We start from the raw sequence: 19543 nt of genomic DNA, 5'->3' as shown, positions 1-19543 counted from the left end.
TAAAATAGCTTTCATATCGAACATTTGCATTATTTTCTTAGATGATTGTCAATGAAAAAGATTTAATTTTTAATTACTAATTAAAGTTACAACACCAAATCTTTTATTTATGGAATTTTCTGTTTTTAATGTTGTTACCGATTCTCGAATATTGAATTTTGGTATGCGAAGCACTTCATATGATCTAGGAAATCCAAGTAATAAAATAGGGTAAGATTCCAATAATAACAGCTTGTTGACAACTACTTGCTCTCCAAACCCTTTCTGTTTTCATCCTTTTCTTTCCTATAAATACCAAGTCACACCTTCTGCTCTTCATCCCTGACCTAAAACCCTTCTAAACAGTAAACCCCATAAACACACACACACACACATACCGTCAAACATATAGTTATAAAACTATAAAAGTATCAAATCAAATATGGGTTATTTGGATCATGTCTCAGAATTATGTTCTGTAACCAGTACAAGAAAAAGCAAACGCAAAAATATGGAGGTATCTTGATTTCCCATTAATAATATCGGTTTCTTGATTTTCATACATGTGTGTTTTTCAAGATTTGTTAAAGTTATGTTTTTGGGTGTTTTAGACAGTTGAGATCAAGGTGAAGATGGACTGTGATGGCTGTGAAAGAAGGGTCAAGAATGCTGCTTCTTCTTTAAAAGGTTATCTTTCTCTTTCAGTTTCTCCAAATATACATTATGACAAGTTTATACACTGATAAGTAACTTAAATATAACCATGCAAGTTTAATAGTTTTGCTATTCTCTTTTTCTTTTTAAATATGTATGATGTATGCACCTGCAGCTGCCGTTAACTAGGGTTTTCTTTATATATAAACATTGAGGGTTTTTAGTATTGAAAGTCAATTTTTCCGGTTTGAAAAAGAATGTTGCACCAAAAACATTTTTTAAAAAAAGAACTCTAGAAACAATAATCATGCCACAAATGGTGATAGGGTATTTGATGTTGTCTTCTAGGAAAAAGTTTTAGGATAATGCAGTTTTAGGATTAAAGTTTTTTGAAACTTTATATATTTTCCCATCGTCAATGATATTCAAATCATTACACTTTTTTTTTTTTTTAATGCCACATGGGATTAAAGTGTAATTGATTTTTTTCTTACGGAGGTATATATGTCAAAATCAAAATTCCCATGATGGACATTTGATTAACTCTAGAATAGGGTGTTTATAAACTTTTAGAGACGATGTGAACCGTTCTAACCAAAACAAGTTGATGTATATGGTTCGGTTCATGGTTTATTTTTGACTGCTTACGGTTTAGAAATTGGACCAGGGCATGTAAACCGAACCGTCAACTTAACATTTTTTTTTGTCAGGTTAGAAAGTGTGCATATGTGTTATATTGGTAACCCATCCTTCTCATTTAAAGAAATGGTACAAAAGTGTTAAACCGTCAAACCAGTCGGGTGGGCCGAGACCCAACCAACTAGACCAGTTTAGCTGTCATTTTTCGAAACCGTAGTTAGTAATTATACCTTCGAATTTTCTTAAGTAAATTTCATGGATCTTTTTCATAATATGTCAGAAATTTAATTATTTATTTGCAATGATCAGTCGTGTTTTATTTGGTATGGCAATGGTACCCATGTTTCTTTCACCACAGATCTCATAATATATGATGTAACCCTCCTTATATATTTTAATCTTAGTTTACCAAGTGTAATGGCTCAATAATCGAATATATTATTTTAATTAATTATTATATTATTTTATCTCATCTTGTTTTAAACGTCACTTAAACAAACAACACGTAGTGATTATTCAAAAAATAACCACATCTATCACGTAACATTACGTGTTATGTAAATTATCACACCACTTTGAACATCGTTATTAACCATGAACTCTTTTTCATCTTATGTAGGCGTGAAATCGGTAGATGTAAATCGAAAACAAAGCCGAGTAACCGTGAAGGGTTATGTGGAGCCAAAAAAGGTCTTAAAGAAAATCCAAAACACTGGAAAGAAAGCTGAAATGTGGCCATACGTACCCTATACTCTTACCTCCTACCCATATGCTCCTCAAGCATACGACAAGAAAGCCCCTGCGGGTTATGTTAAAAACGTCCCTCAAGCATTTCATGCTCCAAATTCTCCCAGTGCGAAGTATGACGATCTTTTCAGTGACGAAAACCCAAACGCGTGTTCGGTTATGTGAATGGTGCCACCATCACAAATTTTGAGTTGGAATGGTCTTGCTTCGTGTATAATTTTGATAATATATTTGCGTACTTTGTCATAGTTATTAGTTCTTTGTTTACTAGTTTGAAATCTTCGTGTGTAATCTTGATGTACGTAGAAGTTCATTTCCAGTACGTATGCACTTTTAAAATATTTAGTATATAAATGTTTAAATACAAATTAAGTTACACTTGCTGGCCCTGTTCCAAATTTGTTACACGTCAATCTGTAATAGTAACAGGGCCGGCCCTGAGAATTCGTGTACCCTGTTCGAGCTCGAAAAAATGTGCCCTTAGACCTTCACGAAATTAGGTATTGGGCTCACTAAAGGTCTAAATCTAATGCCAAAGGGATTAATAACTAATCTAAACCCTAAGAATAGTTTTGTAAGGGGGGCTATGTTGGTGTTTGTATGAGTGTACCCTATTAAAAAAATATCTTACATATACATATCGGTTTTTTTTCATAAAAAACATGCCCCTCGAAATATCGGGCCCTGGCCGGTGGTCCTCCCCGCCCACCTCCAGGGCCGGCTATGAATAGTAATAAGGGAAAATTACCAAAGTGGCCGTTTGACCAAGCCAATTTCGAAAATAGCCATTTGACTGGGCATAATGCACCCTCCCATCAAAGTGAACTCCCATATTTATTCACCTTCAATCCAACCACCAGCTAGCCGACACGTGTCCCTGCAGCCTGAACCGGCTTTATGCCGCGTCGCCTGTCAGCCGAGCCGCTTCCCCCACAAGCCAAGCCGCTTCGCAGAATGCCTGATTTATGCCGCTTTGAGGACTGCCAAGCCGAGCCGCTTCATGTTAAAGCCGAGCCGCTTTACCCCATTCCAAGCCTCTATACTCTGAATTTAAGCCGCTTTACCCCCAAGCCGCTATAACCTGTCCTCTAGCCGTTTCATCAGACATCCAAGCCGCTACACCCTGCATACGAGCCGCTTCAGCTTCCCTTTTTGTTTCTTTTTTTTGACTCTTAACTGAACTAACTGAGTTTTCTAACTCAGTTAGTGGTTTCTTTTATAAAAACTAACCTAGTTGGACTAACTAGGTTATTTTGAATGTATTAAAGGATCTACTAACTAGGTTAGTTTTCTACTAACCTTGTTAACTGATGTGTGTAAAATGCAACATATAAAACACATCAATTAAGGCATAAAACTAACCCTTTTTAAGTACTAATGTTGGAAAAAGAGTGTTTTTGTCTTCCTTTTGTATTTTCAGGATGAAATGAGCTCAAAATCACAAAAGAAGCAAAAAGACCACTAATTCTACCATAAATACAAGAAAAGAAACAAAAGTGGACTGCCCGGACCCTCAACGGCACCTCCCAAAAACAAAGAGAAGAAAACAGAGTCTGAACACGCCCCGTGTCCAGCGAACACGGGGGCGTGCCCAGGAAGCAGCAGAAAAGACAAACCAGTAGAAGCTTCCATTGCTCACCACGGGGCCGTGCCCAGCGGGCACGGGGGCGTGTTGAAAGTACAGCAGGCGCATTAATTGTAATTCGCAATTACAATTAATGAAGAGAGAGAGTGTCAGACGGGCACGGGGCCGTGTCCAGTGGACACGGGGCCGTGTCCAGCGTTCTGTCCAGCCTATAAATAGAGGAGCTTGGTTTCATTCTCCCTCATCCCTTGGCACACCACCTCTCTCACACCTCATCCACCACCCACCACCACCATAACACCATCATCCACCACCATCATCCATTGTCCATCGTAGAGTGTGTGAGTCGTCTCGGGATCCAAGATTGATCGTAAGAGTTCTTGACAATCAAGGCCATGTTTGCCTAAGTCTCTTACATCACTTGGTGAAGACAAGTGTTTAGTATAATACTTTTTATTTTTAATCTTTTGCACTTTTTATTTGGTTTTGTATTAATGACTTTAATAACTAGTTACTTATGTTGAAGGTGATCTTTCCTTATCGTTTGTCCGTGGTGTCTTGGCATTATTTTACTGTCTATATAAAATAAAAGATTTTCACCATTCATATCTCCACGGTCTATATGGAGGTATGTTGGCTACCTGGTCGGGGGTTAAGGGAACGGTTTGGTAAAGGTCTTGCCCTTGTTCAGCGTTTAGAGGTCCTGCTTGGGACCTGGGTCAAATTTAGTAGGATCTCCTTCAATGCCCATAGGTATTGGATGGCGGGGATCCAAACTCTTTGACCCCCTCATAAGTTAACTACTATTAATACTATAACCCGGCTATTTAGGACTGTATCCCTGCTGACTCAGACTACTTAGCCGAGGGTAACGTCACCGCCAAAAGCGGGGCCTACCATAATTTGCATTAATAACTTAATTCATTATCTTTCAATAATCCGACCCTTTAGGATTGTATCCTTGCTGACTCAAACTACTGGGTTGAGGGTAACGTCGCCTTCAAAAGAGGGGCCTACTACAATAACTAAGATAATCTCTTAAACAAGTGCAAAAGTGCGAAAATAATCAAAGGTTATACTAATACACGTGTCGGATCCAAGTGATTCATCTTGTCTATCTGTTTTTATTTTATTTTTATTTTCAGCATTTAGTTAGTTTTTATTTTTCTTAGTTTAAAACATTTTTCTAACCTTTTTGATTTGATTAGACGTTGAGGATAAACCGGTATTAAAAGCTCTTGTGTCCTTGGACGACCTCGGTATCTTACCAACACTATACTACGTCCACGATGGGTGCACTTGCCCATATGTGTGTTTAGTGTTAGTAAATATCGTGTTTTATAAATTTAAAACTTGGCTAAAAGTGTAAAAAGGGCTTAAATATATATCTAAAAACATATATACACTAACACGCATCAAGTTTTTGGCGCCGTTGCCGGGGACACAAGGATTTTAAGAAAGTTAGGAATCAACGGCCTAATCATCTTTTTATTTTTCTTTAATTTTTAGGATTTTTTTTTTTTAATTTTCAGCTTCTGCAGAGCTCAGCACGGGGCCGTGCCTGGTCGGACACGGGCCGTGCTCAGCCTCATTACTGGCAGTTTTTTTTGTTTTTCAAGTTACAGAAGGCTGAACACGGGGCCGTGTCGGTGCAACACGGGGCCGTGTCCAACTTCCAGTAACTGGGATCTGAAAAACAATCACTGTAACTACGACCACGGGGCCGTGTTCGCTCGACACGGGGCCGTGGTGAACCTTCTGACCGATATTCTTTTCTGTTTTTATTGCAGGACTTGGAACCCGACGCCAACCTCGCGTAGTGTATGAGCTCCAGTTCCAATAAAGACATAAAGGAGCCATTAGAAGAACCCGAACGCTTTCTCAGAAAACGGTTAAAAGCCAAAAACCAAGAGAAGGTTTCGGGTGATCCAACCCCAATGGCGGACCAACGTACCCTCATGGATTACTTACGGCCCACCGTAGGTAATCTAGGCGCCGCTATCAATGCACCGAATGTCGAAGCCAATAACTTCGAACTTCGACCGCACTTGATACAAATGCTCCAAAACTCCGCGACCTTTCACGGGCTCGCGGACGAGGATCCCCATCTACATATAACTAATTTCTTAGAAATATGTGATACCTTTCGGATCAATGGAGCATCAAACGACGCCATCCGCCTTCGTATGTTTCCATTCTCACTAAAAGACCGGGCGAAAGCTTGGCTCAACACCCTCCCGGCTGGATCGGTAAACACCTGGGATGAACTAGCCCAAAAATTTCTGTATAAGTATTTCCCTCCTTCTAAAACTGCTAAATTAATGGCTGAAATTAACACATACTCACAAGAGGACGGGGAATCCTTATATGAAACTTGGGAAAGGTTCAAGGAGCTATTACGCAAGTGTCCCCATCACGGCCTCGCAATATGGCAACAAGTATCCACTTTCTACAATGGGTTGTTGCCACATACTAGGCAGACACTTAATTCTAGCTCCGGGGGACTTTTAGGTAATCGTCGCCCACACGAAATATATAATCAGATTGAGGAAATTGCTCAAACCAATTTTCAATGGCACACTCCCCGGGGAAATAAATCTATCGCCCCGGGCGCCCATAAGGTAGACGAAAACACCTCTTTACAAGCCCAAATCGAGGCCCTTTCTTCAAAAATAAAAAAATTAGAAATGACCAAAACAGTCTCGGTCATGGCTTGTGAAGGGTGTGGTGGGTCACATGAAAATTGGAGTTGCATGAAAGAAACGGACAATCAACAAGAAATGGTAAACTACATTGATAATAGACCTAGGCCGTCGGGTCCTCCAACGGGGACCTACAACCAAGGATGGCGAAACCACCCAAACCTTGGTTGGAGGGAGCCCGGCAATAGTAGTAACCAACAACCGCAACGAACAAACTTTCAGCAATCAAGAAATGAGTCACAAAATTTCACTCAACAAAGTGGAAGAGAGAGGCTCGAAGATACCATATCTCGCCTTGTCTCCGACACTGATAAGAAAAATTCGGAAAGATTCCTACAATTAGAATCAAATTTTAGGAATCAACAAGCTAGCATTCAAAACATAGAAAAACAAATAAATCAACTAGCTCAAAATTTTTCCGAAAGACCACAAGGCGCATTACCTAGCAATACCGAAACCAACCCAAAGGCGCAAGTTCACCTCATCACACTACGAAACCGCACCGTAGGTCCTGCAGAAGTACCTCCAGCAACGGAAGAATCAACGCCAACACATCTGCAGGAGAAGGACACTCCCCCATCAACAGAGCCTACCAAGGCCTCTCGAGTTCCGTACCCCGTTAATTTAGGCGAAGAATGCTCTGCCCTCGTACTCAATAAACTACCACAAAAGAAGATCGATCCCGGAAGTTTCACAATTCCATGCTCAATAGGGGAATCACCCGTTCGCAATGCCTTGGCCGACTTAGGAGCTAGCATTAACCTCATGCCCTCTTCAATGTTCAAAAGGCTTGGCTTGGGAACCACGAGCCCCACAAAAATAAGCATACAACTCGCTGATCGATCGGTTAAATTCCCGCAAGGTGTCATCGAAAATGTCTTGGTAAGGGTAAGCAGATTTGTTTATCCTGTTGACTTTGTCATACTCGACATGGAAGAAGACACCGAGGTCCCCCTTATTCTAGGGAGACCCTTCCTTGCCACCGCACAAGCAGTGGTGGACATGAATGACGGGACACTAACTTTGAGATATGGGGACGATGAGGAAAAATTTGGAGTTGGGAAGAGAATAGAGGATGACGACCCGGTCCACTACATGAAGGTTATTGATTCAAGCTTGGATGCCGCTCTCCGACGGTGTAACTTGGGAGGCAAGGCACCCCAATCAAAAGACGCGTGACCGGGAATCGGGTCTAGCCAAAGACCCTTATAAACGTGGCGCACCACGGAGGCATTCCGCGGACCTATCCTTAGTTTAGTTTAATCTTTTAGTTTTTGCAGAATAAAATGGACTCATGGTGGTAATGGATGGAAAAAGGGAACGAGAAAAAATGGAACCATGCAGAAGAACAGAACAAACCGACAAAAATCTCCATAACAGAAGGCTCCACACGGGCCGTGCCCAACCAACACGGCCCCGTGCTGAGCCCCCTGCAGGAAGTCACCCAGTTCAGGTAACTGGACACGGGCCGTGTTCAGCGGACACGCCCCCGTGTCCAGGCTTCTGTTTCACTTCTATAATTTTTGTTACTGGCACTTGACCACGGGGCCGTGCCCGGTCAACACGGGGCCGTGTCCAGAGTGCCAGTAACACAAATCTTTGTTTTTAAACACACTTTTACATATTCTAATCAACCAAAAACTTTATTTTTGGACACATTGAGGACAATGTGTAATTTAAGTGTGGGGGGGGATGCTAAAACCTTGAAATTTTGCAAAATCCTAAAACAAGCCTTACACAAAACTCTATTGGAACCGCTAAACACCCCAAATTTTTTTCAAAAAACTTTTTCATTTTTTTTATTTACTTGTCTTAGTTTAAGTTGGGAATAACAAGTTATAAAAGGGTTATATATTTTTTTTTATTTTACAACCGATAGCGTCGTGATAAAAAGAACTAACATAAGAAAATTACGAAACGGTATAACAAGTCTAGCTAAAATTCGATTATATATGCTTGGTCACATTAAAAACCCATTCCCACAAAAGTGAGTTTTGAGCCTTTATTGAGCATAAAAATATACATATTTAGATTAAATGCTCATTTTTCGTTTCTTGTGTGAATAGCCGCTCGGTCTTTACAAATCTAGAACTTGCCACGACGATACATTCCCGGTCCTTACCAACTTAAACCCAAGTAAGTAAATGATGGAGGCATTAGGACTAACTATTTTTCTTTCAAAACCATTATTTTTCATTTTTTTTTACCTACCCAAAATCCCCCTAGAAAAACCCCTTTGAGCCTAAACCTTTCATTTCATTACCCCCAAAACAATTTTTTTTACCAAAAACCTTTTTTTTATTTTTTTTTCACCCTTATTTTAGTAACAAGCTCGGTTTTTCATAAACATACCCTTTACGTGACGAAAAAAAAAATATATAATGAAGTCAAAAACAAACAAAAGCTACAAAAGCTTGTTTGGAGAAATACTTCAAAAATAAATGTCACTAAAAATAAGGTATGAAAACCGACACTTGTTACGATTTTCGCCCTTTTTACTAACCACTAACCAACCACCCACCTTTAAACCCAAGCCTTCACCCCAAAAGTCCTCTTGATATTTACAAAGGTAAAAAGTTAAAAAGGAGGAGGATTGATCGCTTGGCAAGCCTATGGAAAACGTAAGTCCGTGCCGCTCTCGAGCGATTCACTTAAATATACACCTTCGGCCGAGTGTTGAGTGATCTCCCGTGAGGTATGTGAACTTGTATATAAATGGAATTTTAATAAGTCATGTTATACCAAAATAAGTAGTTTATCTTATGAAAAGTTCAAAATAAATCATGACGAATAGGATTGTAAATAAAATAAAAATAAAACCTATAAAAACCTTGGATTCCCGACACTCTAGGACAAGCTAAAAAACTTCTCTTCTACCTATTCCATTTGGGAGTGTAAGCCACATTAAAAGAGTTTTGCTTGAGGACAAGCAAAAGTTCAAGTGTGGGGGTATTTGATGTGTGTAAAATGCAACATATAAAACACATCAATTAAGGCATAAAACTAACCCTTTTTAAGTACTAATGTTGGAAAAAGAGTGTTTTTGTCTTCCTTTTGTATTTTCAGGATGAAATGAGCTCAAAATCACAAAAGAAGCAAAAAGACCACTAATTCTACCATAAATACAAGAAAAGGAACAAAAGTGGACTGCCCGGACCCTCAACGGCACCTCCCAAAAACAAAGAGAAGAAAACAGAGTCTGAACACGCCCCGTGTCCAGCGAACACGGGGGCGTGCCCAGGAAGCAGCAGAAAAGACAAACCAGTAGAAGCTTCCATTGCTCACCACGGGGCCGTGCCCAGCGGGCACGGGGGCGTGTTGAAAGTACAGCAGGCGCATTAATTGTAATTCGCAATTACAATTAATGAAGAGAGAGAGTGTCAGACGGGCACGGGGCCGTGTCCAGTGGACACGGGGCCGTGTCCAGCGTTCTGTCCAGCCTATAAATAGAGGAGCTTGGTTTCATTCTCCCTCATCCCTTGGCACACCACCTCTCTCACACCTCATCCACCACCCACCACCACCATAACACCATCATCCACCACCATCATCCATTGTCCATCGTAGAGTGTGTGAGTCGTCTCGGGATCCAAGATTGATCGTAAGAGTTCTTGACAATCAAGGCCATGTTTGCCTAAGTCTCTTACATCACTTGGTGAAGACAAGTGTTTAGTATAATACTTTTTATTTTTAATCTTTTGCACTTTTTATTTGGTTTTGTATTAATGACTTTAATAACTAGTTACTTATGTTGAAGGTGATCTTTCCTTATCGTTTGTCCGTGGTGTCTTGGCATTATTTTACTGTCTATATAAAATAAAAGATTTTCACCATTCATATCTCCACGGTCTATATGGAGGTATGTTGGCTACCTGGTCGGGGGTTAAGGGAACGGTTTGGTAAAGGTCTTGCCCTTGTTCAGCGTTTAGAGGTCCTGCTTGGGACCTGGGTCAAATTTAGTAGGATCTCCTTCAATGCCCATAGGTATTGGATGGCGGGGATCCAAACTCTTTGACCCCCTCATAAGTTAACTACTATTAATACTATAACCCGGCTATTTAGGACTGTATCCCTGCTGACTCAGACTACTTAGCCGAGGGTAACGTCACCGCCAAAAGCGGGGCCTACCATAATTTGCATTAATAACTTAATTCATTATCTTTCAATAATCCGACCCTTTAGGATTGTATCCTTGCTGACTCAAACTACTGGGTTGAGGGTAACGTCGCCTTCAAAAGAGGGGCCTACTACAATAACTAAGATAATCTCTTAAACAAGTGCAAAAGTGCGAAAATAATCAAAGGTTATACTAATACACGTGTCGGATCCAAGTGATTCATCTTGTCTATCTGTTTTTATTTTATTTTTATTTTCAGCATTTAGTTAGTTTTTATTTTTCTTAGTTTAAAACATTTTTCTAACCTTTTTGATTTGATTAGACGTTGAGGATAAACCGGTATTAAAAGCTCTTGTGTCCTTGGACGACCTCGGTATCTTACCAACACTATACTACATCCACGATGGGTGCACTTGCCCATATGTGTGTTTAGTGTTAGTAAATATCGTGTTTTATAAATTTAAAACTTGGCTAAAAGTGTAAAAAGGGCTTAAATATATATCTAAAAACATATATACACTAACACGCATCATTAACCAAAAACTAATTTATTAAAATATTAGTTTATTTAATTTAATAAAATATTAAATTATTAAATTAATAATTGATAAAAAACAAAGAGAAAAGAGATAAAAATGAATTCTATTCTTCACAATATTCAACCGAGTTATTAAATATATGGAGAGAAAGAGTATTTTGATATTTTTTTGATTTTTTTTTGATATTTTTTGATATTTTTTTGATGTTTTTTTATATATTTTGATATTTTTTAAAAAATGCTACTGAAGCGGCTCGGCTTGTACTTTACGCGGCTTGGCTTGTACTTTAGGCGGCATGGCTTGTACTTGTGGGCAGGCGGCGAAGCGGCTTGGCTTGGGGGGGAAGCGGCTCGGCTGACAGGCGACGCGGCATAAAGCCGGTTCAGGCTGCAGGGACACGTGTCGGCTAGCTGGTGGTTGGATTGAAGGTGCATAAATATGGGAGTTCACTTTGATGGGAGGGTGCATTATGCCTAGTCAAATGGCTATTTTCGAAATTGGCTTGGTCAAACGGCCACTTTGGTAATTTTCCCTAGTAATAAATAAATACCTTCTAACCTAATATTATGCTATTCAAGATGTTGAAGTGTTGAGTTGTCCTTAGCAACATGTCACCCACAAAGACCTACCATCAAAAAAGTCAAAGACCTTAATTATGATATAAGCCCAAGTCTAAGGAAAAAACCAAAGTTGGAGTGATCCAATCGAAATTAAGAAAGGGAGTGTACCTCAACACCAAAACCTAGTGTATGGAAGATATTTTCACTTATGCATTGTTTGTGGGAATGCACCCAAGGTCTCAACAAAAAGACCTTACACATCCTCTTCTTCATTTTCTAATTTAGTTATGTTTTACAAATCTAACATATCATAATTTTTATTTTTTCTTTATCTTATTCACAAACACTTATTTTTTTACTCTTTCTAATACACTCACATTAATTATATAAAGACGAATAGTAATACTCTGAATATAGTTGGTTATAGTTGATTCTCTAAAAAATACATAAAAAATTGTTATGTTTTTTAAAAACTTAATTAAGTATTTTGGACAATGTCATGTATATATACAAAATTATTATGTAATTAAATTTGCAGTTTCAATTTATTTGTATTTGTATTTGTGATTGTTTATTTTAACTGTTTAGATTAGTTTGCTTGGTTACGTATAATGTAAATATCACACGTTATGAATACGTCAACATAAAAAATAATACAAAATACAACTACGATACGACACGATACGGTATAAGGATGATACGATATCATACGGCACGTCACGATGAAATATTAAACAGTTAAAAATGTGATACGATACGCCACGATACGCTATAGTACAATACATAACGATAAAAAAATAAAGATTTTAAATTCATTAAAACAAAAATAACCAACAATAAACACCAATAACCAAACCCAAAACACCAAAAGCCAAACACAACACACTAAAAAATCAAACCTCAAAAATTCAGGGCCTTAATACACATCGTATAGGCCTATACGATGCATATAGGCCAGCCGCCAGACAACCCCTGCACCTGTCAGTCTGCCATGTCTTAACTTTATCCAATACGGATCGTATAAGCCAATACGATCCGTATTGGACTTCCAAAGTGTGCGGATAACTCAATCGGTGTGCCAATAGAATCCCCCTATGTTTATATATTTTCATTTATAACTTTAATCCTGAATAAGTTAAATTTTAAACAATGTTTAAAGAGGAATAAAATGACTATTATGCTTTCACGAGGTACATAACATGACTTAACACTAAAAATTAATTGGGTTAAGGTAAAAGGATACCGCCTATATGAAAACTAAAACATAAAGGACATCAAATGTGAGGGGCTGTTTGATAGCTTCTTAATAATTTCGTTAATAGGCTACCTCTAATTGGTAAGAGGTAATGATGTTTGGATCATAAAATAACACATCTTAGTGGTTTAGATGTCCTCTTAATGATTAAATAATAAGATGATGTTGAATGGTTAAGTGATAGATATACCGTTGTCCTAATAAACTTCCATAACCCTAAAACTTCAGTTACCACTCACCACCATCAATCATACCAACCACCACCACTACCCATGACAAATACCGCCAACCACCAACCACCACTATCACCACCTGTCGCGGCCAACCACCACTACCAACCAGCACCGCCAACCAACATCCCCACCACCCGCTACCATCGTGAACCACCCACCACTACCGCCCGTTGCCGCCAAACACCACCACCCGTCGCCGCCAACCACTACCAACAACACCGCCAACCACCAGATACATTTCATTTAATACAAAATAGTTTAGAGAAGTAAAATAGTCATTTGCACAGTTATTCAAAGCTTTAGCCAAACAATACAAACTCACTGACTCAAAACTTACTGGTTCAAAGATTGACAAACAAGCCCTAAGTTCGTTAGTTAAAAAACACAGTCTACAGTTTAGCTCAAACTAAAAGGATAAAAAATATAATTTACTCTTAAATATTTAAATACTTTATATTATATTTGTTTTATGTTATGTTTAATTATAATAAACCCGTTTATTAACATACTTTGCGTATTGCTTTTTGAGGTCGTTTGTTTTGATATCTTTTTATGCTTGTAGTGTTCATCGTAACAACACTTTTATTTTATGCATTTTTAGATAGTTTGTTTTAGCTATTTTCAGATAGCATTTTTATTTTAATTTTTATTTTAGTTTTTATTTTTATTTTTATTTTATACATTTTATGTACTTATTAAATCCTAAACCGTGAAATCAAACCGGTAGTAACAATTCAGTTTGGTTTGTTTCGGTGTTTGATGATAAAAAAAAAAAAAATCGTTTCTAACGGTTTGGCTTATGCTTTAAACTAAAGATCGTCAAAACCAGATTATGAGACTATCTCTAATGGGCCTTTGGAGATCAAGCCCTTAAAGATCCTTACCATTAGAGTTCATCTATCCTAACATGTCCTTAGGTGAAATGCCTTTCCACAAGGGCATGGCCCGCATGGGTTTGCCTTGCACAAGTGACAAGTGGACCAAAATAAAGCAAGAAATGTTTTATTTAAATATTATATGTAATGGATAGGGTAAGGGTATTTGTAGGTTTGGAGATGAAATTGACATTTTTAAGGATTTGTAAGGATATTATGTGGCAGATGATGTGAGGGCTATTCACGAGCCGATCCGAATCGAGTGGACCTTTGCTCGTGCTTGGCTCCTTTACAAACGAGCGAAATCCGAATGAGCATATTCGAGCGTGTAATTTTCCGAGCGAGAAGCGAGCGACGAGTAATTTGGACAGCCATAGATTTAGCATGTTTCCTTCGATGTCTCCACTATTGGGTCACGAATAAGGTCCAACTGTCCGATGATGACACTAAAATTGAGATCGGATTATCCGAGGATGAGGCTCTAGTTGAGGCAGGGGAGGCGATGAATATATAACAAAGAACAATTGTCGCATTGTGGCGTATGGTGAGAGCGAGAGACGATTGATGAGAGAAAGATGTCAATTTTTTTATTGGTTTGATTAGGCTACTATGGATAAATATAATTGTATATTTGAGTATAGTAATCCAAATCTAATAGAGCGATATGTATAAAATATGAATATACATGTAATTTGTGTGTGCATATATAATTATATGTAATAAATTAATAAAAATTAATTCGAGCCGAACCTAGCCGAGCGGACCTTTGCTCATGTTTGGCTCGTTTGCAAACCGAACCAAATTGAGCGAGCATATTCCGAGCGTTTTCCGAGCAATCGGCGATCGAGCAGCGGCAAACGTTTGCAGACAGCTAAGGACATCTAAGAGTACATTTAGCATTGGAGATAGTCTGAATATCATTCTAACTCTTATATTACATCTATCAAGCAATATATAGTGATGCATTGTACCATTCTCATTGTTTTACTACTTAAAACTAGTGTGTATTGAAAGTGTCATGTATTAACGGAAACGATTTATAAATATTGTAATAGTTGTAAATATTTTATTTCGTTGTTATTTTTATTTCTCTCCTAATTATAGAAGAAACCCTTGTAATCTTTTATTATAAATATAAGATTCAATCCCTCAAATCATGTCTTCTATTAGGTGTATATTTATGGTATACATGCTACGAAAACACTAACAGGACTAAAGTGTTCATGCTCAAAATACTCAATATATAGTACATATTACACACATTTGGACCGTAAATTCTATGGAAGAATGTAGAGACTTGTCATTCATTTGTGGGGTGTACGTTGATGTGGTTCGAAGACAATAGCCAAAAATCAAGTTAAAATCAACTATACGGCCATGGCATATGTGGATGGAAATTCTTAACATGGTGGGGAAGCCAACCATCGCTTCAACATGATATATAGTACTCTAGACAAATCCACTTACACATGAAAATATCCAAATGTTTTGTCTTGTCATTCAATTATTGAACCGTGCCACTTTGAGGTCAAGTACCCATCACCGGTGACTCTTTGAACCCACCGTGGTTAACACAAGCCTGAATTTAAGGAACACCATCATCGTTTACTTTGTTGGTATGCGTTAAACACAAGCACTGAATACAGAAAAGGGAAAGAATAATCAACACTAGGGTGAATACGTGTGGTTTGGTCAATAATGCTTGTGTGCAATAGTACGTGTCACAATATTCTCATCTTCTTATCATTTTTCATGATCAGCAATTGTGTTGTCATCCTATATGTATATGCATAATACATCCTTCCATCAATAAATGTGCTCTTTGCAAATCTTGGATTTTAAACCATGACAGCATTGGAAGTATGATGAGTAATCTAATGTTGGATTAGGTTTACATCTAAGGGGATACGGAGTGGGCGGCAAAGGGGATCGGCAAAGGCAGTTTGCCGCGCAGGAACACCGCCGCCTACCCCCCTTTGTCGCGCGGTAAAGTTCTCGATCGGTGACAGGTTGCCGAACGGTGAAGGGAGGGAAGGTGTGTGTGGTGGGGTCCATGCCATCTCAACCAATCACACATTTTTCCTTTTTTTTAAATAGTTTACCAATTCATGAAGTGTCTACTCATTGCCAACACTTTTGAGCATAGTTTAAACACTTTTCATTTAATGACATAGCACACTCTCATTGGTTGATTTTGAAGTTTACCACTTTCAAGTGTCTAACCACTCCCTACACCCTAAGGCCAGGTATAGTGAGAGTTATGTACATGTGGGGTTATACGACACGTGGCAAATGTGTAAGAAAGGGAGTTATATAACTTGAGTGTGTAGTGGTTAGTTATATAATAACCAAGGCCGGCCCTAAAGGTGGGCGGGAAGGACCACCGGCCAGGGCCAGATATTTCGAATGGCACATTATTTTATAAAAAACTCCGATATGAATATGTAAAAATAATTAAATTAATAGGTATATTCATACAAACACCAATATAGGTCCACTTACAAAACTATTTTTAACGTTTAGATTAGTTATTAGCCCATTGACATTAGGTTTAGACTTTTAGTGAGCTCAATAGCCAATGTCGTTAAGGCCTAAAGGTACGTTTTTTCAAGATCGAACAGGGTATATGAATTCTCAGGGCCGGCCCTGATAATAAACCCTAACTATAGAACTTTCAGAACTCCTAATAAACAATCATTTTATATATAAGTTTTTGTATTTAGAATCTTTTTATCATCTATTATATGTATTTCTTTGATTACATACATGTTAAAAGTAGTTTATATATGTTTAATTGCCAAAATTATATATATGTGTCATAACTAATTACATATATGTTAAAAAACTAGGTTACATATGTGTAATTATAAAATTACATATAAAAAATGAAAAATTACTCTTAACATGTATGTAATCGTAAAAATATACATAATAAATGATAAAATTATCCTAAACATAAAAATATATAAATAAAAAGATTGTTTATTAGGAGTTCTGCGAGTTCTGTAAATATTTATGGTTCTGAAATGATCCTGGCCCTATATATGTGTGTGTGTGAGAGAGAGAGAGAGACAGAGAGACAGAGAGAGAAACCAATGTATAGCGCCGTTATGCTCATCGCGGTGACCGATTTCAAAAACCCATAGCGCCATGGGGGCGGTGTTTCTAACGCTATGGGTAACATAACCCCCTTTTATCGTGTTCCACTACGCAGGGGCTAACACACATGGTGACGATAAAACTGAAAGGTTGAGGTTTTAACCATGTTGATTTAGCTAAATCAAAATAAGTAAGTAAATTAAGAAATTGGTCGATGCTTCGGTTGTAATCTTTTATGGATTTTATGATTTAATTATGGTTATATTTGTATAAACAACTGAAATAATTGAATCCATCCGTCATTAAAAGAACCGATGTATCTTGCACTTCTCTATAAACAATATATTATGTAATAAAAAATTGGTTAGGCTATAGGGTGTGGTCATGACCCTCATGACCACCATGGCCCTCCATGTTAGTGCCATGTAACTCACCTCTCATCCATCATCCAAAACCACTACTCTAAGGGTGTGGCCATGACCCAAACCATTAGCCTCTTATTTATTATCTTTGTCTAAAGAAAAAGGAAATGATTTGTTGAAAAATGGAAAGGAGGATCATGGTTGCTATGGTTTAATCCATGCAAACCATGGTGGATCAATCAAGGGGGTGGTGTAGCCTTCCATTCATGTTCCTAGGTGACAAATCATGTCCCAACCATGATCCCCACACCCTATAGCCTTATAGTTTTTAATAAATGGCGTATTATTTGTCCCTCGTTACTCTTACAAATTAGCATGCTTGCTGTTTTTTTTTATTTGACCCGAAATATAATTGAATCCTGAACCTACATTTTTGTCGTTTTTTGGTTATTATATATTGGCCAATTAAAATTAAAATATATCATTCTCAACAGATATTAGTTTTGCCTCTTTAGAAAGTCTCCAAATTTCTTGAAATTATGCAGATTTTATGAAATTAAAGTTGAGGGTGTTAAAGTTAAGCTAAAGTTTTCCCTTGATCCCAACGTGGTTTATTAAGTCTAAAATGTCAAAAAGATTGATTATCAATTATTAGTTTTATTACAATTGATTTAGACAATAAAAAAAACCACAATGTCGGCATGGCATGGATGATTGAATAAGTTGCACAAGTCGCTTTCTTTGTTTATTTAATCACTTGTGTTGGTCTTGTTGTTTTTTTTTTTTTTTTTTTTTTTTTTCTGAATGTCCAACTAAGATTATATGTGTATCTTAATTGATAATCATCAAACATTTAATTATTGATAAAGAAAAATATATTAAAATAAAGTGTAACACGGTAATAAGAATCATACGTGTTGAATCTTGACACTTGACAACGTTTTGTAGCTATATTATAATAGTTGCTAATTATTACATCAATCTATAAGATATTATATACCATTATTATTGAAAAATAACGTTAACATCCTTCATATTATATGTTAACATAAATAGACTGATTTAATTTACTAGCTTAATTGGTTTTATACGCCAACAACAATAAATAAGAGAAAATTTGTTGCTTGACATAAGACTAGGCGGTGTGGGGTCGTCCCTGCCCTGTCCCAGATCGGCGCCGCACCACATTCCATTCCCCCCCCCCCCCACCCACCCATCGTCGTCCTCCTCGTCGACCTGAGGATGTTTGGGACGCTCCACTTCAAGACAAAACACACTCACACACACATATACATACAACTCATCTTTATATATATTTTAGGCCCATCCCACATTTCCTTAGCTCCATCCCCTTTGCCTCATCCTTACCCTCATCCTACATGACGCTTATGTGACGGATCATCCTCCAAGGAAGGACTATCACTATACTGTGTAGCCTAATACTGAGCATTTGAGCCCATGTCATTTGCTGTCACTAAAGTGCATATGTCAAGTGGTACCAAGTTGTTAGCAGGGATGGCAATGGGTCGGGTTCGGGTCGGGTATTGGTAATCTCATACCCATACTCGGTTATGAAATCGCGTCCCATACCTGACCCAATACCCGCCGGGTATTTGTCGGATAATTACCCGTCGAGTATCGGGTATACCCATACGTTTGTTAAAAGATATACATTGGGATTTCTAAATACATTTTTTACTGCTGTAATTATTATATTATTGTATTTATACAACAACTATTATTAATTAAAAATGTATATTAAATACATATAAATTTTATTATAAATTAATATCAACTTTATTATACTTATACACTTTAATGTATATAGTTCACAACATACAAAATATAAATACTATTATCAAATACATATACTAAAAGAAGATTTATTTTTTCATATTATTAACATACTAAAATAAATCACTAATAGACAAGGGTTAATGGAACATAAAAATATAAATTAAAAAAATCGGGTATATAGTTCGGGTAAACGGGTATGTGGTTTCAGGTAATCGGGTCGGGTATCACCTAATTTCACACCCGACCAGTACCCACGAAAATTTTTAAAACTAATCCCATACCCGGCCCAATAACCGGCAGATATCAGGTATACCCGTCCCATTTGTGTTGGGCTTCGGATATATCCGTCGAGCTCGGGTATTTTTGCCATCTCTAGTTGTTAGAAATGTGTTCTTGTTTA

General features: G+C 37.7%; 1 protein-coding gene across 1 annotated transcript; it reads left to right on the top strand.

The window, feature by feature from the left end:
- The first annotated feature begins 330 nt into the window (after positions 1 to 330).
- LOC110871965 (heavy metal-associated isoprenylated plant protein 20) lies at positions 331 to 2343 on the top strand. Its single transcript, XM_022120730.2, has 3 exons — positions 331 to 496; positions 591 to 666; positions 1892 to 2343. Exons 1-3 carry the CDS (start codon positions 422 to 424, stop codon positions 2182 to 2184), a joined length of 444 nt encoding a protein of 147 aa, XP_021976422.1. The 5' UTR covers positions 331 to 421; the 3' UTR covers positions 2185 to 2343.
- The last annotated feature ends 17200 nt before the right edge of the window (positions 2344 to 19543 follow it).

This window comes from Helianthus annuus, chromosome 8 (genome assembly GCF_002127325.2).
Source record: "Helianthus annuus cultivar XRQ/B chromosome 8, HanXRQr2.0-SUNRISE, whole genome shotgun sequence".
NCBI lineage: Eukaryota > Viridiplantae > Streptophyta > Magnoliopsida > Asterales > Asteraceae > Helianthus > Helianthus annuus.
This window is presented reverse-complemented; position numbering and strand designations above follow the sequence as displayed.